The 26,030-nt window shown below is 39.6% G+C and overlaps 1 protein-coding gene across 1 annotated transcript in view; it reads right to left on the bottom strand.

Moving 5' to 3' along the window:
* Positions 1-26,030, bottom strand: part of LARP4B (La ribonucleoprotein 4B) — a 59,794-nt gene that overhangs the window by 32,228 nt on the left and 1,536 nt on the right. The window contains exon 2 of the mRNA XM_068404518.1: positions 8,524-8,658. Within this exon, the coding sequence (XP_068260619.1) occupies positions 8,524-8,604 (81 nt within the window). The 5' untranslated portion in view covers positions 8,605-8,658. The remainder of the gene's footprint in view (positions 1-8,523; positions 8,659-26,030) is intronic.

Below are 26,030 nucleotides of genomic sequence, written 5' to 3'. Positions count from 1 at the left end.
CAGCAAGTCTGCTTTGAAACTGCAAAGTAAGAAAAGAAGACGACTGTCCTGCCTGCCCCCAGCTTATCCAATATGTGAAGCCTCAAAGTGCCTGCAGATACATAGTTCTTAAGGACATGAACTCTGATGCATCATTGCTGCCATCTGCTGCATTTTTTTTAATTCTCCCATGGGACAAAATTATTCAACACGCTTGAATCCAGACTTAAAACTATGCCAAGTCACTCCTCTCTTTAGCATTCCCTGGAACCAAGAACAGGGAAAGGGGGAGGGAGTTACTTATAATAGTTTTTTTGAAGAAATGCCACGAGCAAACAATCAAACTGTTTTTAATGTCAGCGTACAGTCACAGTAATACTTGCAAAGTTCACAACTATTCACAAAACTCTCCTGTCAGGTAAACAAATAGCAAGATTTTTCGCTCTGTAACTTAACCATTACTAACTACGTGCTTTCTAGAGAGGAACCAAGTGCCTTTAAGAGACAGACCAGGGCAAAGTCCACTTTTCCAGTGCCTTAACAAGCACTTCTGCTATCAACTAATGGAGAAAAAATGGGTGAAGCAGTTCAGGCAAGCAGAAACTTCTTCCAGTTTTCCCATACCCTTCTCCTTATGTGCAAAGGCACATTTTGTACTTATTCCTTTGGTTTTATCTAAAAGTTCCAGGGATAATTTCTATTTTTAGGCACTGATAGTGCGCATTCATTAAGTCACATTTCTCAATACTGTTTATTGTAGAATCACCATTAAAAAAAAGCCAGCAACATAAATTTAAGCAGAAAATACCACACTGTTATTCTACATCACCTGAGGTTGGTTGTTTAACTTCCAAGACTCAATAAGTCTTAAAACCCTTCTGCCTAAGCTAAACACCACCACCCGACTTGAAAAGCACTTGAACAGAATTTGTGCTCTGCCACTTCAGTGCCCAGCTCAGCTGGGGGGTGGGTTTTGGTTTTTTTTGTTTGTGGTTTTTTTTTTTGTTTTGGTTTGGTTTTGGTTTTGTTTGGTTTTTTTACATATATATTTTGGCTCTGGTATATTTCTTATCTACTCAAAGCCTACATAGGTTTTCCCTCTCCATGAAATGAAGCTGCTCTGAAGCAGCACTTTCATAACCTGAACAATTTTTTTTAATAAGTATTTTAGTCCTGTGTCCTGCACACACCTACGCAGAAGGCAAGAAGTCAACATGCTTATTAACAGGAGTATACCTACGCATCTACTTTCATTTCTACATGTACCTATTCCTTGTCAAGGAATAAGACTTTATTCCATATATAGTCTTATAGACCTAAGTTTTAAAATATAGTCTAGCTTTAAACTTAGAATAACAGAAGTTAAAACAGTCCTTACAACCTTCTGCCATCTAACTTCATTTATCCTTTTCGTATAATAAAGTCATGCAATCGTAACTAGACCTGAAGAAACAGGGACTATCCTGCACTCCCGGGCCATACCTGGTGTCATGCCCATCACCAGTTAAGGGAAAAGAGCAGAGCAGCATCACAACAGACGTCGCAACATCACTACCGTAGGTTTTCGGAAACAGCTGGTCAAATTGCTTAACTTTCCCTCCGATATATCAAGGTTAAATGGACTGTTGAGAGTTTAAATACACATTTTACACATTAAAGCAATTAAACATTAGCATTATAAGTCATCTACAGGTGCAGAACTATTCAGCACTTTTCTTATGGTCTAAATCCACAATAATGCGACGGAAAGAGCAAACACTGACCAGTATTGATCCTTCATGATGCTGATACCATACATGTTCAGTTTAAGGTCTAATCCTCCCATCTCTTGTTTAAAGCTATTCATGATATCTTGAATTATTTAATATCACCTACATGTTATACAAACTGCTACTTCACTCCTTAATTGGCACATACTGTATGTAATACTGTGTATTGTCAAATGATCTGAGGATTATATGCTGTACTGAATTTTCACTAAATTGTTACACAGGGTCCTATATTAAACTAGTAAATCTAATTTCCTCAGTTCCTTTTTATTCTATGAGGCTTATTCTTGAATGGGTTGCAGAAGGATTTTTGAACAATATAACCTAGCAGCTCTAAGCCCAAGACATCCTTCCACATTACCTTTTAAGAAAAACATTTTAGAAGTACAATTAAGTCCCATCTTAAGTTTTCTGACTTGCTAGCCATTTTTCTTGTGCTTAGAACCAACAATATGATTGAACTTGTATTTACAGTACGTATAAGCACTGACAAAAAACAACACACCACACTGGTTTGAATTCCCATTAACAGAAGCCCATGGCAGCACCTGATAATTATTGAACATGGGAAAGAATGGGCGATGCTCCTATCGCAATCAGACAGCAAGTTTAAATGGCCCCGTGGCGATATCCTCCACTGGAACATACAGACATTTGCAGAACCTGTTGACACTTGATGACAAGAAAGCCTTCTAAAGTTAATTTCAGATTCCCAGATCAGGTCTTTGATTCAGCCAATCAAGGAAAGAAAGTTCTTTGGTCCTTGGAAACTGCTCTGAGAGGCCACATATTCAAACGTGGGCATGGCAGGGAAGAGTTAAGGATCAATGAGCAAGGAAAAAGACCTCCCCTTTAGCACTAAAGGTTACTAAGTCCTGTCTGGCAGACACAGGTCACAAAAACTACCTCCACCATGGGATTTGGGTATTGGTCTCTTCCCTCAGAGAGTAACCTCGAATTTCTAGCAGCAAAGTGTTAATGATCAAAAAGGAAACAGAGAAGTGAGTCGAAAGGGAGTGAAACGTTTCCTAAACACTGACTTTCCTGGGTCCAGTCTGACAAGGGCTTTTTCAGAAAGACTAATTTTCAATCAGGATACAAAAAAAAAAAAAATCCAGTGACAGATGTCACCTGAAGTGACAAAGCCCACCTCTAGGTTAAAAAAAAGGCCAGAAATACTGGCATATTTAACTCCCAAATTTATCAAAGCTAAGAATTTGCTAGTATCCTCTAAATTATCTACCTCCAATTTGTAAGTGTAAGCTATTAGTAACAAGCAATTTACAAGGATCCTCATAAAAAGGGCTTCTTCAAGTACATCAGCAGCAAAAGGAAGACTAGGGAAAATGTGGGCCTGCTGCTGAATGAGAAGGGTGACCTGGTGACAGAGGACACAGATGAGGCGGAGTTACTGAATGCCTTCTCTGCCTCAGTCCTTACTGCTAAGGCTGGCCCTCAGGAATCCCGGGTCCTGGTGGTACAAGAGAAAGTCCAGAGAAAGGAAGACTTTCCCTTGGTTGAGGAGGATCAAGTTAGAGATCATTTAGACAAACTGGACACCCACAGATCCATGGGCCCTGATGGGATGCACCCACAAGTGCTGAAGGAACTGGCAGATGTCATTGCCAAGCCACTTTCCATCATCCTTGAAAGGTCATGAAGAACAGAAGAGGTGCCTGAGGAGTCTCCTCTGGAGATATTCAAGACCCGCCTGGACACAACGCTGCGTAACATGCTCTAGGTGAACCTGCTTTGGCAGGGGGTTGGACTAGATAATCTCCAGAGGTCCCGTCCAACCCTTAACCAGTCTGTGTGTGACTGGAAGGAAGGACAATGTCACTCCAGTCTTCAAAAAGGGCAAGAAGGAGGACCCAGGAAACTACAGGCTGGTCAGCCTCACCTCCATCCCTGCAAAGGTGATGGAACAGCTCATCCTGGATGCCATCTCTAAGCATGTGGAGGAAAAGACGGTTATCAGGAATAGTCAGCATGGATTCACCAAAGGAAAATCATGCTTGACCAATATGATGGCCTGCCATGATGATATGACCAGCTGGGTAGATGAGGGGAGAGCAGTGGATGTTGTCTACCTTGACTTCAGTAAGGCTTTTGACACAGTCTCCCACAACATCCTCATAGGAAAGCTCAGGAAGTGTGGGTTAGATGAGTGGACAGTGAGGTGAATTGAGAACTGACTGAATGGCAGAACTCAGAGGGTTGTGGTCAGCGGCGCATAGTCTAGTTGGAAGACTGTAGCTAGCGGTGTTCCCCAGGGGTCAGTACTGGGTCCAGTCTTAACTTATTCATCAATGATCTGGATGAAGGGACTGAGTGTACACTCAGCAGTCTGCTGATGGCACAAAACTGGGAGGTGTGGCCGATACACCAGAAGGCTGCATTGCCATTCAGCAAGACCTGGACAGGCTGGAGAGCTGGGCGGAGAGGAACCTAATGAAGTTCAACAAAGGCAAGTGTCAGGTCCTGCACCTAGGGAGGAATAACCCCATGCACCAGTACAGGCTGGGGGTTGGCCTGCTGGAAAGCAGCTCTGCAGAGAAGGATCCAGGAGTTCTGGTGGAGAAGTTCACCACTAGCCAACATGTGCCCTCGTGGCCAAGAAGGCAAATGGTATCCTGGGGTGCATTAGGATGAGTGTGGCCAGCAGGTCAAGGGAAGTTATCCTCCCTCTCTACACTGCCCTAGTGAGGCCACACCTGGAGTACTGTGTCCAGTTCTGTGCCCCCCCCCAGTTCAAGAAAGACAAGGAATTACTGGAGAGAGTCCAGCGCAGGGCTACAAAGATGATCAGAGGACTGGAGCATCTCTCTCACGAGGAGAGGCTGAGGGAGCTGGGTCTGTTTAGCCTGGAGAAGAGAAGACTGAGGGGGGATCTTATCAAAGCTTACAAATACCTTAGGGACGGGTGTCAAGAAGATGGGGCCAGACTCTTCTCAGTGGTGCCCAGCAACAGGACAAGCGGCAATGGGCACAAACTGAAACATGGGGAGTTCCATCTGAATATGAGAAGAAACTTCTTTACTTTGAGGGTGACAGATCACTGGAACCGGCTGCCCAGGGAGGCTGTGGAATCTCCTTCTCTCAGTGGGATGGAGTGCGCCCTCAGCAAGTCTGCTGATGACATGAAGCTGTGCGGTGCGGTCCTCACGCTGGAGGAAAGGGATGCCATCCAGAGGGACCTTGACAGGCTTGAGAGCTGGGCCTGTGCGAACTGCATGAAGTTCAACAAGGACAAGTGCAAGGTCCTGCATGTGGGTCAGGGCAATCCCAAGCATAAATACAGGCTGGGAGGAGAATGGATTGAGAGCAGCCCTGAGGGAAAGGACTTGGGGGTAATGGTTGACGAGAAGCTCAACATGAGCTGGCAATATGCGCTTGCAGCCCAGGTGGCCAACCGTATCCTGGGCTGCATCAAAAGCAGCGTGGCCACCAGGTCGAGGGAGGTGATTCTGCCCCTCTACCCCACTCTCGTAAGACCCCACCTGCAGTACTGCGTCCAGCTCTGGGGCCCCCAACATAAGAACATCATGGAGCTGTTGGAGTGAGTCCAGAGGAGGGCCACAAAGATGATCAGAGGGCTGGAGCACCTCTCCTATGAAGACAGGCTGAGGGAATTGGGGTTGTTCAGCCTGGAGAAAAGAAGGCTCCAAGGAGACCTTCTAGCAGCCTTCCAGTACCTGAAGGGGGCCTACAGGAAAGTGGGAGAGGGACTTTTTACAAGGGTATGTAGTGATAGGACAAGGGATAATGGTTTTAAACTGCAAGAAGGTAGATTTAGATTAGATATTAGGAAGAAATTCTTTCCTGTGAGGGTGGTGAGACACTGGCACAGGCTGCCCACAGAAGCTGTGGATGCCCCCTCCCTGGCAGTGCTTAAGGCCAGATTGGATGAGGTTTTGGGCAACCTGGTCTAGTGGAAGGTGTCCCTGCCTGTAGCAGTGGGGTTGGAACTAGACGATCTTTACGGTCCCTTCCAACCCAAACCATTCTATGATTCTGAGATATTCAAAATTTGCCTGGACACGACCCTGTGCAATGTGCTCTAGGTGAACCTGCTTTGGCAGGGGGTTGGACTAGATCTCCAGAGCTCCCTTCCAACCCAACCATTCTGTGATTCTGTGATCCTCAAGTGGCCAGTTCCCTTCAATCAACTTGCATGCAAAACTACTGAAATTCTGCTGTTAAATACTACTAAAATAAGCCAAATTAAAGAGGAGCTGTTGTTGGAAATGAACCATACTAGGCTTGCAGTCAATCTACATTAGGCATTAAATAGCATATAGTTTTATAGCTACCTCACCATGAGGTTAAGCCTTTGAAAACTGTTAGTAAACAAGTGACCTCTGTATCACTAACATAAGCAACCCTGGAAAGTGATTTCTGAAGGGTTCCATCACAACATCAAAACTTTCGTTTTAACTCAGTCACTATTGACTATCTGTTCAACATTACTAACAGTAGATTCTGTGTTAAGTTTTGTTCCCGCCAAAGAACACAGACTGACTAAAGACATAATTTGGAAAATTTATTTATTGTTAATATTTAAAAATATAGCAAAAAACCTTTATATAATCACTTCAGAATTAAGACTAGTATACAAGGAGTTACTTTTCCAGGATCTACAGAGGTGTATCAAAATTTCCAGTAGAAATTCTACAACTTTCCTCCTGAACTGCCACAAATGCACTCGTACTAGGTATCACCAGATCCTAGCAGAACAGCATAGCCAAAATAGCTAGGGAAAGTAATTCAGCAAATTTCTTTTAAGTCTATAAAAACAGAATCCTAGAAATCTCACTAGATACCATGGCAGTGTGCTCCCATATCAAATACACACTGAAGTAGGGAGCACCACAGACATGAATCTATACCTTCATGTAATCTAGCCCTCTGATATCAAAATAATTAAGACACACAAGAAATAGCAGGTGGTTTTCAGTTAACCTGAAGCATGTACTTGCTAAATGCAATCAAGTCAGGACTCCAGAAGTTTTTTCTCCTTCCTCTCACTTTTTTAGAAAGATGAAAGTGTCTTTATGGTTTTAGTTGCTTACTTCTTCCTGCACACCACGAAATTTTTCTCAAACTATAGCCTTGTTCCAAAAACATGGAAGTGAAGTCCTGAAGCACTGGCAAAATATAGTCATGCAAACATGCCATCATGGAAGGGAATATCTTGAAAACAACACTTTTAAGAGCATATATTAGCAATGACTCTCATACAACAAAATGACCTTCTGATGCTGTGCATGAGTATGATAGAAGTGTAACTTTGAAAAGCTTAATAAGCTACAGGTCTCACCTTTTTGGAATAAAATATTCAGCAAAGGAAAAGCTTTAATCTCAAATGAATTAGTGATTTGAAATGCTCCATTATAGCAGTATGGATGCATTCCAATATATCTAAAATGACATTAGTCTCCTCTACTAAGGAAAAGAGCAGACAGATATTCTGAAATTGAAAGAAATGGTTACTCTCGTTCTCCAAATAAGTACGAAAGAACAGAAATTAAGATTTAGATCCAAGTTTACACGTAGCTTTATAAAAATTCTAGTATGCCAAATTAAAAGAACTAGCATCAATGTGAAGACTAATCAAACCACCTTTAATACCAATGAACCTGTTGAAAGTGCACTGACAGTTTCAACCTTTTAAAGCAAATCTGCAAGAGCCTCTAACTCAAGCTTACACTCCGATTTCTTGCAATTACCACCCTGAGTACAGGGAAAAAAAATTTTTTAAAAAATCACAGAAGCTCAACTTTCAAAAGTATGGCACAAAAGTGGCTTTAACCTTTTCCTGTACTGTCAAATAGACAAAATTCACATCTGAGAAAGGTAAAACAGAGCAGAAGAGAACCCAGAATGAAAAAGAAGGAGGAAGGGGGGAACAAACAAACAAAAAACACACCAGTTTGCTTAGTGAAGAAAAGAACAAGTTTAGATTGTTTTTCAAAATGCTCCTTAGTGCTTGCTGCAAGGTAAGTTGAAGCAGCAAGCATCTGCTGCGTAGCATAGCACAGGCTAACTGCCTGGGCAGAACATACAGTGAAACCAAACTTTTCAAGATGTCCCAAGAGGAAACATTCCTCCAAATATACAGTTAATGATCAAAGATGAAAATATAACATTATGAGTAGAGTTTACACATAAACCAAGTATTCAGTCTTCTTGAAGACGTATGTAACTTTTACTGCAACATATATACACACAGTACTATCTGCTGCATGATCTGCCAAAAGCATCCCGTAAAGCAGCTCACTGGATCCTGCACAGTAGCACAGAAGCAGCAGCACGTGCCATTTGGTAGAACTGACTGAGCAAAATTCCTGTTACAGAATGCAATTTCCTATTCCTATGGGTTTGTGCTTTTTTTCCACTTACAGACACATGCCAAGTGCATTTCCCGCATTTTCCTCACATGTTAATGTGAGAACTAGAACCTAACTCAAGATTGATAATACAATTCCTGCACAGCCTAAAAAGCCCTGTACCTTAAATGAGTGCAAACTGTTGTAACTTGCAGTTTATTTAAAACCTCTGTAGGGCTGAAGAAAAGTTAAGTTGAGACTCCTAGTCGGTATGGAGAATTAGCCATCTTCAGTAACTCTGTTCTAGCATTTTATGTTGCAAAGCTATCAGCCAACTGTCTTCTAAAATGTTCTGAGATACAATTTTGATTAAGGCATACTAAAAAAAAAAAACACCTGTTTGATGCAACACTTCTACCAGTGCAATATGTAATTGTAATACTTACTAGATGAGAACCGTCTTTAACTTCTTGTACTTGCTGCACCTGCGGTTCAGCCACAACTTTAGTGTCCTGATCAGAAGTCATGAGCTGTCTGCTTTTTGGCTGCTCAGAGAGAACTTTACTGGTCACCTTTGTAAACTGCGGAAATAGGAAAACAAAAGATTCTGTAAGTGGTTGTTGAAATTCCTGAGAACTCACAGCCATTCCAGACATACCATGCTGATTCAGACCAAAGGTCCAAAGAACTTCCACACAACACGGTCAGGATTACATGTTCAGAGAAAACGTTATGGCAGAAGGCGAGGATAAAGCGATCTCGCAGATGTGCTCAGGTCCCAGTCACTGGCTGCCTTGGGAGAGCATATGAACACCTGCCACAGCACCGAGCAGGGAAATTCCACTGGGAAAGTTTCACTTGATTCTCACCTTAATTATTCAGATTGCTTTTCAAACCATGACTTCTCCATACCACCTGGTAGACTTACTTAACTTACTAAGAAGCGTTTAGTCACAAACCAACCTTTGTCTTCTACAACTACTCTGACAGTCACTTAACCTTTGCAAATTTTAAGAAGCATGTTACAACAGTTCTGCTAGATTAATAACGCTCAACAAGTTGTTCTGCTCCATCATCCTAAAATGTTATTTTATTTGATTAGACAAGTAGAAAACTGAGTAGAGTTGAAAGTCTGACAGTGACTTTGCTTTGAAATTTGATGGTATTATTTAATATTGTTATTTAAAAAAAAACCCTGGTCTTTAAAAACCAGGAAAAGCTAATTTAAAGCACGAAGTCTCAGAAAGTAAATACTGGGGTGCAAAATCAGGGTAATTTTTTAATTTTACTTGTCTAAAAGGACTATGAGCAAGCTGTAATATGCTTTTGAGTTACTTATTCACGCAGAAATTCCAGTACTGCATCTGTAACAATGTATGAAAGAAATTTATTGCCTTCAAGTTGGTGACACCAAACTTCAGGACGAGATTCTCTACAATCTCCTTAAAAAAAGTAAGGATTATGCAGCACATGGAGTGTAAAGGTATGATTCCATTCTTTAGCAGCATAAGCTCCTTTTAGGGTATTTTGACTCCAAAAGACTGGAGTTAAAGAGTGTTTCGTTCAGTCTATGGCATTATGGCCTTCTATGGAATCTCCTCTATACTATATTTTGAAATGGACAAAAGCAAAAGCCTTTCATACAACTGACTGAATACATTCCAAAATTTTCAAATCAAATTGTGACACTCACCTACGAACTAATTCAAGCATCTATTATGGGATTATGCAGAAGATAAGATGTTTTGCGCACAGTTGAAGAACAAATATACTGACATTCCTGACAGGACGAAATATTCAGCTTAGACGAACAGTTGTTTATCGCTTCATGCTATTGATGTAAAGTCAGCACGAAAAACATGTTTTTGAAAGAAACACATGCACTGTGTCACTGTTATATTCCTGGAAGTTTTTTTTCCTAACACACTGCCTCTCATCTTGGAATAGAAACTATTTAAGTAATGGAGAAATGACACAGACAAAAAAAACACACACAAGAAATAAAGAACTATACTGCCCCTCACATACAGTGTTACACACACATGAACATACACAGAGTCTACCTGGCAGAAAGTCTGGGATTCATTCAGGATGTTTGTATTTCATAGAATAACAAAAAATCATCCTTGGGATGAAAGCGATGTTTCAAGAGCAAGTATTAAATAGCTAGACTGTGCTGCTCAAACCCACGCACAGGAAGCTGTATGCACATTAACACTGGGGAAGGTGTCTAAGCTGCTTGGAGAATGATTCTGTTAATATTCTTTAAAGGAATTGGTTTTAACCTTTTAAAATTTTGGGTTAATATTTTTCTAAAAAAAAAAAAGCACAAGACTTCTTATACATTTTGTGTTCGCTGTGTATAATCTCCACTGCTGTTCATACTAACCTTGAGCACGCACATTAGTCCAGATTCACAAGCTAAAGTCTATTTTGCAGAAAGACAAATGCATTTCAGTCAGCAATTATGTTATCTACTCAGCATTTTGATCCCCAAATCAATGCCAAGGTACTTCTTTGCATCCCCCTATGTCACCTGCTTATCTCACACATTTCCATTCCCTTCTAGGATCAGCCTGTCCCGTCATGCTGCAATCTCTTCCATCCTCTGGTATGTAGTGTTAGTACCAGTACTTTGTAAATCTATGGATTGTGGAAGGAAAACAGCTAAGATCATGTGAGTCTAACAAATGAGTAAAGTTCCACTACACATATGTCCTTTAAAGCATTTGCTGACTGGTCATCAAGCACAAAATATTCAGCTAAATCATTAATTTTGGCTGAAGGTAGACAAGTTGTTAGCCAACTGGATAGATAACACATGACTGCAATGTGCACACTGCAACTTCAAATTTCTTGGGCAAGCCACCAGCAATCAGAGCAGCACATCATTCTACTGCTTTTCAGAAGTCCTTTAGATGAGATTACACAAGACACTTACCACAGGCTAGGTCTAGATTGAAGCTCTAGGTAACTTTGTTTGGATTACTCAGACTAATAATCATATTCTCATTAGTTACACAGATTTGTTGTGATACACACCACACTAAACCCACTCACCTTGTGAACAAATTATTCTTAATAACTACAATGACAAACATATATTTAAGTTGCATTTTGATCATTAAGGATAAAAATGGCTCTCAAAACAAGTGAGATACTTTTATAATCTGATCAAAGAGGATATTCAACCTGCCTTCTAAGTCCCATGCTTTTAACAACGATCAGCTTTGCCTTTCTGCAAATGGGTAAGCCATATGAAAACACCCCAAACGCAGAAGGAGCCCCCTTTGCAATTTTCTTTGCTTATGTCACACTGCTACAAGTCCCCAGGACATCGAGTGCTCTGCTGCAAAATCCGATCTGTTGTGATATACCTCAAAATGACTTCGCGTGCAGGGCTATTCTGGAAAGTTAGTGCCACCAACTCTTCCACCGCAGAGCTGCCACTTAACCAGTCTCTTAAAGCATAAAACTCATATGACTGCAGGCTTCCATGACTATTATGTCAGAGAATACAGTGTTTGTGGAAAAGGCAGTGTTACTTCAGGGAGAGAAACAAAAACCACAAAATGATAAAGGCTCTTCACAGGATGTGTTTTAGCATGTTTTTCATTAGTATTGATACGTATCTTCATACACAAGCTTATTTACAGGAACCACAATCAATATGCGGTAATACTAGAAACTACAGTTCAGGATGGATAGTTTATCCTCTTTTGATGCTAGTTTAATAGTCAAATTAGCGAGCAAGTTTAATGTAGCATTTTAATGCAGCAATAAAAATTATCATCCCACTGAAGAGTTAACTTGCCTACCACTTTAACAGATACACTGAACTGTCAATTGGTAAACCATATCTTTGCATAAACACACACTGCTGCAATAAGTAAGAGACATTCAAGAGAAAAATGCAAGCTGGCAGACCCGTTTGGGATACAGACAACAATACCTATGGCAAAACATTGAGCTGTCAGAAGTAGACTGCAATTTTTTTTCATTCCAGTTACTAAAAAAACCCCAAACCCACCAGAAAAACCTTCAGAGGCACACAACCTCTTAAATAAGCTTTTAAATAATATTTCTAGTCTATAGCAAGCAGATTCGCAAAAAAAATCCATGTCTTCCATAAATTATGTCTAGTCACATACTCTACAGAATGGCCTGCATTTATGAATTGATTTAGAAGTACACAATTATAATTTTGTAATATTATATATAAATTCTGTAAATGTGTATAGTAAATCTTTAGTTTTCCTACTGGCTTGTCATTTGGTCATCACAGAATAATTAGTCAAGTTCAACAACTTCAGATATATTATGTCAAGAGCAAAGTTACTCTGGAGACATGCAAATACTTATTTTCAGAACTACCTAATCCAAGAGAATCTGCCTGGATTTTACTGAAGCTTATCAAAGCAGCTCAAACTTCGTTTCTAAGTAGGCAAGACACTTATCCCCTAGAATTAAAAATACAGGTAAAACCACGTTTCTTTAGAAATTGCACAATATTCAACCATGAAGTCCTTACTGTCCCCAAAACTGTAACACACTGCTCAGTCTGCTAAACTAGTAATCGCAACAGGAAGGGGAAAAGCACCTTAATACAGCTGTTTTCTCATTAGAACAAAGACAATGGGGGCAGTAACTCTTTGCTCATACTTGTACAGGTCTGTCCCTGTGGGCACCTGATCAGCAGTGATTAATCTGAGGAGTTACAAGAATATTGTCAGGAGGGACTGAGACTACCTGGCCGAGCGACACAGGTAGCATGCAGTTCAGCCTACCGGTTTCCCTCTGCAACATCCATAACCACCTTCACAAATAGAGTGGTATTTTTTAGTTTTTGCTTGCCCCCCCCCGCCCCGAAGTTGACAACATGGTTCTTTACTGGCAAATATTTTCAAATGCATCTTGTCATAAAAATTCCATCATTTCAGAAGATACGAGATACAAACCAGCAATAGTTCAGGGGATGACTATATAGGTAAGTGCACACAACCCCATGACCACGCTTGTCTGGGTGCCAAGCCAAGCAGAGCCTGGACTGCTCTCATCCAAAAGCCACACGTGTATATTATTGTGGTGCCAACTGCAGGCTAACGTTCAAACTGCATTTTAGTTCAGGTTTAGGTATCTTATAGCACTGGCAGAGTTAATGTTCAACTGTCTGAAGACATTTATACACACTGCATCCACATACACCACAACCTTGCAAACCGCTCGGAAGAGGCATCTACTCGATTGTTATATAGCCAACGAAAACAACTACTGACCCTGCCAATCCCCCAAAAACCTCCCTGGAGTGTAGCCTGTGATTCTCCCGCCTCTGCTGTCATTAGAAATAGTCTCTAATTTTTCTAATTCATATTCAAAGCGTGCTTTTATGGAGTCTGTTTTGCTGTCTAGAGTTACAAGAGGATGAGTAGCAGCACGCGTTCTCTCAGTCAAACCAGTCAGATAGATCTGTTATTTAAAAACATGCAAAACCCCAAACAATGCTCTAGGGCTGAGATCTTGCCTGCCAACTTTCAGCCCAGAGTAATCAGCCCTTAAAAAGAGATTTACAAATGCAAGTGCTGACAACTAACTTTCACACTGCAAACAGCAACACTATAAAACAAAAAAAGCTCACTAGAATAAAAGATCTTTTCACTGCTTTTCCAGCAAGCAAAAACAAAAATAGATTTGAGTTTGGCTTTGTGCAGAACTCTTCCTAAGCAAACATTTTTGAAACTTTAAACACAGATTAAGATAAACATTTCACAAGGCTAATACAGAAATACACTTCCAGTAACATGAGAAAGCCTAAAATGTTTTCAAAACAGAGGTGCACTGCTTAACTTAAGCCTCATAACAAACTTCCAGTTGCAGGCCAGAAACCCTCTTTCTACTGTCAGAGATAACATACTTTCTCACCATCTTTCACACCCTTATGTATCCAGAGGATCACGACACCACAGCAGTAGTAATCAGAGCTACCACTGACTTCAGCTTTGAAAAAAGTTTTAGCACCTGCTGAATACATCACATAGTTGATATGAGAAATAACAGATGCCTCTTCCAAAAGCATGCTATTGATTTAATACATTAACTCCTGTTTAGACAGTTTACCTTTCTTTATTACTGTCACAAGTGTTTTAAATACCCAAGGTATATGTAATATGTCAAGAGTTAATTACATTCTCAGTCCAGGTAAAGCTGCTACCTCAGATACAGGATATTTAAATTTACAGAGCATCATCCAGAAAAACTGACAAATCCTAATCCTGAAAGGCTGCATGTTTCCCTCTCTGTCTTAGCATTATGAGCAGTGATACAAACTGGAGCTCGCAATTTTAATCAGACGGTTGTTTTAGAAGACTTTCAAAGAAAGATTTCGGCTGTTAATGTAAGAGTTCAACCATCCTCCCGCTGCATGGGGCACCTGTCACCATTCTGCAGATGAATAACCCTACAAAGCTGTATCGTTCTGATACAGAAAGCCTGCGACAGAACTCAAGGGTTTCCATCTTTCCTTTCAAAGCAGAAAATCATTCTCTTTACAGAGCAGATGTGACAAGCAATCTATCGTTCAAAGGACAGCATTATTTACAAAAACATATACTATGAAGTGGTTATATTACCACAGTGGACAAAATAGCTGCAAACAAAAAAACCCAACAACCCCAAAAAGCACATTTGTTGGTGGCAATCTCTGCAATCATCATTGTGCCTATGTCAGTTGTAAACTCCATATTACACAACAGCAATTAAAAAGCTGACATGACAAATATTTAGTCACAGCATGTGTCTACAGAAGTTAAATATTGAATACGCTACTATTTTAAAAATCATCGCAAGACTCTGCATTTGTTTAACTGCTAATTAGCTGAACAGTTAGGGGAAAAGTTGAAAATTTCACCTCTGGCACTTAGCCTGACCCAGACTTTATCAAAGTCTGCCAGATGAAGGTTTCAAAACGTACATGCATCCAGTGTACGTGCCAGCATGGCAGCTGGAAAGTTAGATTTTAAAAAACCCGAGAAAAGTACCGTTTGATTTGTTTCAGTTTTCCTTCCTGCCAAGAAAGTTGCTTCTGCCTGGGCACCCACCCGGCAGCACCCAGAACAACTCAATTTTGGTCCCTGAAGAAGAACATGGACATAAGCATGGGGGAATGAACCCGCAACTGGACACTTGGCAGGTACAAGGCATTCTAAAACCCACATGGCAAGCGGGTGATGGCAAGAAACACACTGTCAGAAGACCATCTAAAACTTAATGCTGTACGTTTTTAACTTTCTGCAATAGAAAACACCGGCTCAAATGGTTTAGAGCTGCTGTTGCATCTACTTCACAAGGTTTTTTTAAAAACTTCTGTTCTTTATAAGGTTGAAAGCCCCAAAACTGTTCTGCAATTCTATTAACTCTCTCTCCTCTAAGAATGGCTGAGATTGAGAGAAACAGCAAACCTTGCTATTTAAACGGAATGCTGCATTTCCTTAAAGACCTATGAAACGTTTCTGCACTAGCCTCCACAAGCAATTTGCAACTTCACCATTTACTGAGCTAACTCGCACACAAACCTGCACGATGGAACCGCACACCAAAACTGATTAGTCCACAAGTCTAGAAATTCAGATCGTTACAGTAATTAGGCGTCCAAGAGATATCAAGCAATAAGTTACTAAACAAAGGTGATAAAATACCAAAGAAACCTGATAGTGGTAAATAAGTACTCTACAGAGTTACATGAAAAACTCTTTCAATCAAGACCAAGAAAAATAGGAAGGGCATAAAGTTACAGCCTTACTCATTCACCTAATCTCAAACTTAAGAAGAAGAAAGCTCTTGATAGTACACAGAAGATAACAGGATGACCCCTACCAACAAATAATCCTGATTATCTTTTTTACGTCTAGCCTTTTATCCATTGTATTTTAAATAGATATGCTTAAAATAAAAAGAAATCTTTTCACTATATTGAAAGGTCTCACAGAATTTTTGCAGTCCTCCTGCACACCAAGAAGTTTTACACGCAGGTACTATCTGACACTCAAACATCACTCAAGAAACAAGACTAATAAGCCCGTGGATCACATCCTCCTCAGTAATGCAATGTACCAGATGTTTAATAGTATATAATCTACAAACACCTTACCATTTAAGAATGCTAGGAGTGCCTACCAAGACAGGAATAACCCACTGGGAAGAAATTTTTGTGCCTGGTAAGATTATCATGTGCCTTGAAGACAAGTGTGGCTGTGTCATGAGCAGTTTTCAGTTTGCTTACAGCTTGTACTCAGTTTTCAAATCTGAAGCAGCACTATCCTGACTGCAGGCTGAAGCACAGAACATTAAGAAACCAACTCACTAATTAACAGGGGTTGCTTCATGTAGCACATCCATCACAAAGCCACAAGCTTGTTCTCACTGTAAGTGGACTAACAGCACACAGCCTGCGGGTTATCCATAAAGATGCATATTTAATTTCTATTATAACTATCATGTCAGGTAAGATATTCTTTTATCAGATGATGATTTCAAAAAGTACCAAACTGTGAATTAAAATAAACCCTTTACTTTCCCGTTTGTGCATTACCTGAACAACCCCTCGAACGGCAGAGTTAAAGTTATTGGCAGCTCAGCCAAACCATGACAATCCTGAAATGAAAGGCGGGATGCTACCTTAATATAAAGCATCTATGATCATAATTCTCCACAAGTCCCTCCTCTCTTGAGAAGTTGTTTTATCTAGTTGAATGCAGAATCACAAATTCTACATTCATCACCAAGGCCTACAAAAAGCAGAAAACATCTCACACTGGAGGAAAAACGTCTTTTATCTTTCTCAGGAAAGAGATCAGGAATTTGCCACTCAAGCACACTGGGCAAGTACCTCGAAGTACGACAATGTTACGCTACAATACTCCATCACTTGCCCTCAGTTAGGTTCATGAGCATTTGATCTCCCTACCTCCCAGCCCTGGCATCTGTCTCTATTTTTCCAGGACAGAAAACATCACCAGAAAGAAAAGAATTGGAATAAATTTCAACAATCCCCCTTTTCTACAAACAGTTAAACAGAGAACTACACAGAAGTTGCTTGCACACACACTTTACTTCTGGGACCACCAGAAGAGTAGTAAAGGAGAGAGGACCCAAGTCGAACAACTGATGCCATTAATCCTTCCTGTTCTCTAGGAAACCAGTAGCAGCAGAGTACTACAGTTCTGAGTGAAACTTAACAAGTAAAGTCCACACCACTCTGCTGCTGCTGCTCCTATTACTCTTGCCTACAAAGCATCACAGATAGTTCCTACTGCAAGAGAAGAGAAAAATAAAGAAAAGACGACAGTAACATACCTGCAGTACCTGGACAAGAGAAATCCCAGCAGAGTGCCTGTACTGAATCAAAGAGTGAACGGGTCAATGCAAACCACTGCTCCTTTGCATTGAAAAAAAACAGAAAACCAATTAAGCCAGAACACAGAGCAACAATGCTTCAGAGTACCTACGGAGGGACACACCTGGAGCTCCAGACCTCACACTCTGCATAGCATTTCACACCTGCCTCTGCTTCCAAGCTGTATAATAGAAATTACATACGTTAAATTAGCCTAATGATAGAAGGAGACTAACTTTTCATATAACCCTCTAAAAAGAGCCAGCCTGAATAATGTCCAAGTATTAAAAAAAAAAAAAAAATAAAAATCAAGTTTATGCCTAACATGGGTTAACACAAACTGTAGAAATGTGATGGAAGCTCCCTCCTTCCCAAGATTTAAAAAAATTAATATATTTTAAAAACTGATGAGTTTTTCATTAGAGCACAGGCATCATATATTACACTAACCCACTGCTAACATTAATTTCTTGTAACACTCCCATCCACCTGCATTTACCTGTGACGCTTGACTAAGCTATGAGGCAACAGTCAGTGCTTGCGTTGTCCCGTGCAGCGGGATTCTGATCTGCAAATACAAGCCAAAGCTGAGGCAATGCAAAAAAAAAAAAAGTGTTAGTATTTTTACTAATATACATAATTTTAACTGATAAAATTGTTTACCTACTACACAAATATTAACTCTAGACACTTTGGTGTGATCTTCGATAGGCTAATTGCGTTTTTCTCCGAAAGTCAAAGCTTCTCAATAATTTCAGATATCTTTATGCCTACAAATTAGCTGGGAGACTATTCCAAGCTTTTAATATAATACCAATATTTAATGTCAAATGCTGTTCACTGATGCGGAAATTAATTTTTTCACTTAATGCAAACATTAGGAAGGCATCACAAAAATCTGTTTCTGAAGTTTAGCACCATCAAATGCAAAACCTCATCTAATTCATCATCAACTACCATCATCCATGTTGCTCATCTGCACTGAGGTCCCATGAGTTAACAATTGCACAACACCTCTGTACAAACAGAAAGCAGAAGACCAAGACACAACTGACTAGAAGCAGTAAAGTGAATCGGGAAGAAAATGAAAGCTTGGCCTAGAGTGGATGGGGCAGGAGCTGATAGCTATTAGTACTAATGACTATGGATTTCACAAAATATTGTTCATTTCTGTACTATTTTTAAATAGGCGTTTTCAGAACACTACATGGTAACTTAAAAATCTTAAACTCTGCTTTATTTAAAATAAGGGAAACTTTTCAAAAACTTCCACGTATCTTCAGCCTGTATTATTCCTTCCCATAGCCAACCAAGACATCACAGGAAGAGATTAACATGGCTATCAGAAAAAGCCACGTGAAAGAATTCTCGGATATTTTTTCCTATAAACCATAGTTCTTCATCTTGACACACATCTTATTTCCAGCAGGTAAGTTTACTTTGGCACTCTGGATAGTAAGTCTGTCTTATTCTATCATATCTTCTCTGAACTCATGCACACATGAGGAATTATTATGCAAGGATAATATCTTGCATAATACATTTTCCTTCTTTCCTTTCCTCCTCACATAGCTGGCTTGCTCTCACTTAACCAAAGGGTTTTTTGGGGTTGGCTTTTCTTTAAATTATCTATCAAAGGGAAGTCAGAGATTAATCTTCCTATTCCACTGCTGAGGGAAGCAACAATTAAGTATGCTAAGAGTTCACACAGAGCAGGAAAGTTTACAGAAACTGTTGCACTTTCATCATGAGAGCCAGTTTTCATTTTAAGAATGAAACCGATTCCTGACTTCCAGTGAAAGCTAGAAAAGATACTGAACTTTGCCAGCTATACAACTCACCAGCATCTCAGCGTGCCGGTCCCACAGTAAACGGACCTGTCATAAATTATGTTTATTTCACAAAACAACTGCAAGTTCTACAATATTTTACTAGCTGCTTCAAATTTTAAAGGTAAGATGCAGCAATTGATAGTCTATTTGGCCTTTCCTAATTCTTCAAAGAAACACTAAGTCTTCAAATGATACAACACATGACAAAGTACCAGCAGCTTTAGCACTTGCTTAGAGGGAACAAGTTAAATGTTGTGCATGAAGAGTGTCAGTTTAGCAATGCTGGGAACAACGAACTTCCTTGTTTCAATTACCAAATGCTCCTCCTCCCGATTTACCAATACGATCTTCAAGTTTTCCACATACTTCACTACTCTGCTAACCAGAAAATGGCCAATGCACAGTCACGGTGCTGCCTGCGACTCTAGGCAGTGCAGTTCACAAAGGTAAAGGCAATAACTAACCCAGCTCTGCTGGGCAGGATTTTATGGACAGCACCTTCTTCAGAAGAATTCGGAAGTTGGAGGAAGAAGATGCAGTATTTTATGATGAAAGACAAGACTAAAAACATCACTTGAAGCTATATGGTTAATACTCAGGGCAGTTCCACGGGTGAGGTTAGAAGTCTGATGTTCTTTAAAAGGTCTTAATAGACTTATCTTAGAATACCCATACTGCTATTATTTGGATTCCATGTTTCAAGTCTGCAATCACTGCTGTGCTTAAGCAAGAGGTCAAAAACTATATTAGGCACTCCTAGGACACTTCATATTTTTAGTGCTTTGAATTATTCTTTAAGACACACACATAGCTTCAAAGCCAATTTGCTAAGTTCTTTATCATCACATTCTCAGACCACACAATAAACGCCTAATTCAGGGAAGCAGAAATCTTACGCCAACTATCTCAAATTCAAATACGCACGGAACTAGAATTCTGGAAAAGCCTGGATGCAGACTGATGGGACAGCTGTTACAGTGCTGCTAGAATACATCTTCAGTCAGAACAGGTCTGAGAAAAGCAAGAGAGAAAAGGGTCTACACCTACATAAAGTCCAGCTGGGAGGCATATACGGAACCAAGTAAGATGTTGATAATTACAGTGATAAATGAAAAGGTGCAACAAGTTTTCTTCCAACAACAATGTATACAATACTCCTTGACTATTATTGAAGATTATTTCAATAAACAGTTGTTCTGCAAAACAAACAGCCTAGGATGAACTCCCCTCAGGGTTTTGGGTTTTTTTTTTGGATGACTAGAAAGGCATTCATTTACCCAAAATATGTTAAAGTTTTGAAACATGTTCAGGACGCAATCTAAAGTGAAATTAAACTACTTACAGGAGAAGCGTCATTTAACTAAGGTTCTGTAATAAGAAAAGGAAGCTAATGTTTTTGCCAGCGATTATTTCATTAACCTCTTTGACACAAATAGAATTTAACCCAAATAATCCAGTCATTTTAGTATTACTTCCTCTTTTGAAAAAAGGCACCATCCTCCATGACAAGCTTCACTGAAATCAGAAGCAACTCTTGCTTACTTTTAAAAACTGTATGAAAGACTATCACCTACCGGGTGCACATTTGTTCACAGTTAGAGCACCCCACCTTTTTAGAGTATCACTGTAATCAAAACTACTGGTAATTCAGGTTTTGACTGACTGTTAAAGGGTGGACTGTTCCAATATTTGAGCTTGGATTTAAGGACAATAATTCTTCCTTGCAAGTCAAAATAACTTGGCACAGACTCTCCTAAAAATTCCACTGATTCCTTGAATCCAGGCAGTTAAAATACACAACGTTAATTAAAAACCAGAAAATTATAAACATAACAAAATAGATTATAAGGTAAGCTGCAAGAGGTTCATAAAAAAAAGATCCCCCCGCCTTCTTTTTAATTCAAGTCTTTCAGACATCTATTATAAAGAACTGGTGAACAAGCTTTAAACCGGAACAGGGACACAAACCTAAGATCTTGGAGACGCTCTAAGGCAGGCAATGATATTTTGCCCAAATTGTTTGCCTTGCTGCTTTTAACAGCAACATGTTGACCATTTTCTGTCCCTATCTATCGGGTAGTAATAACATTGAATGGGAACGGAACTCCGAGATAAGACTGCAAATTCTGCACACATAGGTAGCTATTTCATAAGCTTTGGTCCTCGACACTTAAAGTAACCGTGCCCCGATGCATTCGTCACTTCTGCTCTACTTTTCTAATTCCTAGAACAAGAATCAGAAAGCAGCAGGATACATCAAAACATCAAAACGTTTGAGCAGAAACCTTCAGCGCCAGGGTATGAAAAAGCAAGCTACTTTGGACATTGGCCTGTTGATTCATCAGTTCCTTGTTTGAACAAAAGTCAGAGGCAGACTCTGTTGTGGGGCAACCTGTGACAGCATCACAACCTCTAACAATATGCTCATGGATACCAACACTGACCAAAAACAAAATGATTAAGCTGCCAAGAGACTTCACTATAAAGCTTCTCAAGCATTTCATTAAGTTTCTGACAAGTCACATCTATCAAATGGCTAAATATTTTTCCTCAACATAATTACTATTTAACTAATATTTTGTTTCTCAAGATTCCCTGTCAGATCACTGGCATCCTATGATTATAAAATACTTGAAAATAGATTGCAAAATGTTCAGTCTTCTGCAAAATACAGAGAAACACTTTAATGGAGTAACAGAAATCTACAATTTTTTGAAATAAGTTTGCAACTCCATTACCAAGACAGATAGAAGTCTGCCTTATGAATACCATCAATGAAGTATTAATATTCGTCATTGTTGCTTCTTCCCAGAAGCTAGCTGGGACAGGCCAGTATGAAGTTGAGGAAGAATTCATCTAAGTGAAGGGAAAATACTGTTCTGATACTTGCGCAAGAAAACACAGGAACTCTAAAAGCAAGATTAAGCGATACAGTATTTAGACTTGCAAAAAGCCCAGCACAAGCTTTAGATAAAATCACTGTATGTTCTACAAATACAGTCAAAACTCAGTATATTCCTGAGCAAGTTCCATGTGAACATAGCCTCTGAAGGTGTAATGTCCAAAGTCTGCATCGCCAGTGTTTGTTATTTTCAATAGCGAAAGCGATATAGGCATTTTATGAAGGAGTCCCTAACAGATAAAGCAATTCTGGGTCTAACTCACCATCAGCTACCATGCAAGATAGATGTCTATAGATATCTATAGGCATCTATGTTTCTACCTATGTGTACAACAGCCCAGAACTAAAAGTTGTGCATAGCTACTACTACCTTAAACACATGTGCACTGAACTAGAGGTATCTATGAACTCTAGATGGCCATGAGGGCAATACAGAATAAACCTTTACTGCAGGATACACTCTCGGGGACACCAGCTCCTTACATGCCAACAGCCTTATGCGACTAACAACAGAGCTGCTGGAAGTGCAGAGGCGGCAATCCATTGAGCTTATGAACGAATGATTCCTTTTGTATTACATCATTCAACTACCCATTAAGGAGCTGGACTGACAGGATCCAGAATACGCATAGCCCAGCCCTCCATGGTAAACGAGCGTTAGAAAAGATTAAGGCTCAAAGAAATCGGTGATTCATCAGGGCGTCAAAACAGCGTTTCCCCAATTCCCTGCAATGTTCTAGGCCAAGTAGCTAGCCACAAGTTAGTAACCCCTGTCAGACTTCCAATTTTGCAGTTAATTGCTGTTCCTGAAACACATAGCCAGACACAAAATACCTGCAGCGGCACACATCACAGAACGAACACTGTCATGGCTATCCTAATCGCACAATTATGCTGTATTACAGTCACACCTAATTTAAGTACTCCAAAGTACCTCTGTTGTCTGCAGGTATTACTCTGTAGCGCCTGCCTCCTAATAGAAGGGGGGACACCCCCCTTTAGAAAGGGTACGTAACAGCAACACACACAGAGAACACACAAATGTGAAAGACCAATGAAAAAACAGGTTATAAATCCTTGGCTCCATCACATCACCAAAACTTAAGAAACATCAGCTATAAACCAATTAATAGAATTTGTTTCTCTCTTGCACCACTTTGTGGAACTTAGCTAGATTAATTTAAATGAATGAGTGGTACAGAAATCAACTTCTAGTCTCCTGTTTCTAACAAGTTCCTCAGACTCACTGGTTTTAGATAAATTTTTATCACAAGCCAGTCAAAGCCAGCATATCCTTAAAGAGAAAGAAACAGGGTGTTGGAATAGCAATGGGTCTTCTTGAATTAGCCAGTATTTACAGCACCAAATTATTTTTATTGACCAGGTGCAATATCACCAAGTTTTATATTCAGAGAAAGTGCTCAAAAGTATTCTATTTTCGTGTTTGACTGTTATGGTACACTAGCTTGCCTTGGATTTCACATAGAGGAGTTAGTTAATACATAGGAAACGTCAACAAAACTTCCCCAAAGCACTAGCTTACAACTGTATTTACAACGTTTTCAGCTGGTACCTTTGATAAAGCACAGTACCAGTTCAGGGGGGAAAGGGCTGTGTGCATGTTTTCTCTTTTTTGAGTTATCACATAAAACTAGCATTATGTCAAAGTTCAGTTTTACATCACTTTCCCCTCCCTAATTTAATGACTGGCTTATGTGGTGAAATCCACCTGTCTAGATCTTGTTTTATATGGGCTAATATGACAGTATTAGATTCAGCATGTGTACACCTTGCTTTGGGAACAACATGTTTCAAATACCTTTCTGGGGCCTTTACCAAAGTAAGAGTAGCTTTTACTCTGATGTTCTACACAGCGCTCCACATTCTACTGCCTCTTACAAAACTGCAGGGGGAGGGGTTAATTCTCTTCCTTACAACGTCCTATTTTGTAACATCCTTCCTTTTCTACTCATACCTGTGTGCCCATTCTGAATGCAAATACAAGAGACTAGCAATATTCGCGTTAGTTTAATATGACTGATTACATACAGAAATAAATGCAGCCAAAGACTATTTTCAACAGTTATTTCTAAGTTACACGAACTTGTTGTCTAAAAATGTCACACTGCTAGTAAATGCTTAAAGGAACAGACCACTACGTAAACCAAATTTTTTACAATGTCTTATGTCATCTAACAGTTCCTCACACGTGTGCACACACACAAAAATCACGCTCCCAAAGCTCGATATTCTCCAGACTTGAAACTGTGTTTCTTCACTTTCTTCATTTGGTCTCTTTTGCCTTTTTCTCCGTGCCACTGATAGCCGCCTTGATGCTGCATTTGTTAGCTACCTCTACAGCCACCTTCGCACCTTCCTTCACAGAGCATCTGCAAGACAAGAATGCTCTTCTTCAAGAGGATCGATAAGGCCGCTGCCCTTGACAAAACAAGGTCCTTCCAACACAGACACAAGAAAAGATAAATCCAGTGCTCTACATGCTTATTTGTGTACCTTACCTGTTAATTTATGAGAATGTGGATGTCTGATTAATATATACAGGCACCATGGAATTAAACATTAATAGAGCTGAAGGGCCAAAAAGCCACCTAGTTTAAAAAAAAATTGAACTGATGAAACACATCTACACCTGATTACTTTGTTCTTTATAACTCCCTTCTTGCTACCTTTCAGCTGTCACTTTAGATTTGTTACGCACTATGGCCAGAAACATGCCTTTTCCATGTCTAGCATGTGCATTTTGTGAGGCAATGTAATAAATATTTAACAAAGAGTTTATATTACCATGCCAATTAAGCTCACAACTGATTTAAAGCCAAAGCCACTGCCAGATATGAGACTTAATAAGAGACGCAGCAACAGATCCCCACAGAACATGTAGATTATACAAACCTGACTGCATTTATTTTGCATTTCAGTAAAATAAACCGAGTAGTTAATTTCACTCTAAGTAAAACATCAGAGCCAGAAATTGCCTAAGTGGCTACTGTATGTCCCCAAAAGAAACAAAAACACCACAAATCCCAAAGCCCCCACAACTGCCTCCAGTTCCTGATCTTCCATCTTGCTCTGTACTGAAGCAGATTTAATTTCCAGCCACATATCTAAACAATATATACGTACATATCGGTTATCCATACTGTTCTATGTGTGTATTTGCATTAGAGCAAGCCATAAAAAGCAACCAAGGCAGAACACACTTGCGCCAACACCTTTATTCCCTTAAGGCATTTGTGTGTAAACACTTGAAAAAACAGAAGGAATTACAAGGGAAACCATTCAATCTAACCCAGAACATCGTGTGCACTTAAGGACCCGATTATATAGCATGAAAATATACAATCACTTATTTCAGAATAACCAAGAGGTCAAATGTTTCCTATTAATTCATTTATACAAACCTTTTATCTGTTTCAATAAGGATTTTTTTTCCCCAAAAATGTAAGACCAATTAAACATAAGAGTAATTTTGGCTTCCATATAAATAGTATACACATATAAATGACAACACACCTAGAAGAATAAAATTTCCTACATATAAAATACATATTGTTTTCTCTATGTGCATTATCAGGCCTCACACTAGTTTTCTCCTCCCTTTCACTTCCAGCAAAATATAATAATAATTAAAAAAATAGAAAACATCAATGTTCCAGTAACAGCTTGAGTGATTAAGCTGATCAGCTTCATATCTCAAGAATTAACTTGAAGAAATACTTACAAGTCAGCAAGAAGCAAGTGAAAGTTAAACTGATAAAAAGTTACCAGATCAGAATCAAAACCTGAGAGTTGTGAAACTGAGCAAGTCTA

Source organism: Nyctibius grandis, chromosome 7 (assembly GCF_013368605.1).
Source record: "Nyctibius grandis isolate bNycGra1 chromosome 7, bNycGra1.pri, whole genome shotgun sequence".
Lineage (NCBI taxonomy): Eukaryota > Metazoa > Chordata > Aves > Nyctibiiformes > Nyctibiidae > Nyctibius > Nyctibius grandis.
The sequence above is the reverse complement of the archived record's forward strand: the minus strand, read 5'-3'. Positions and strand labels throughout refer to the sequence as shown.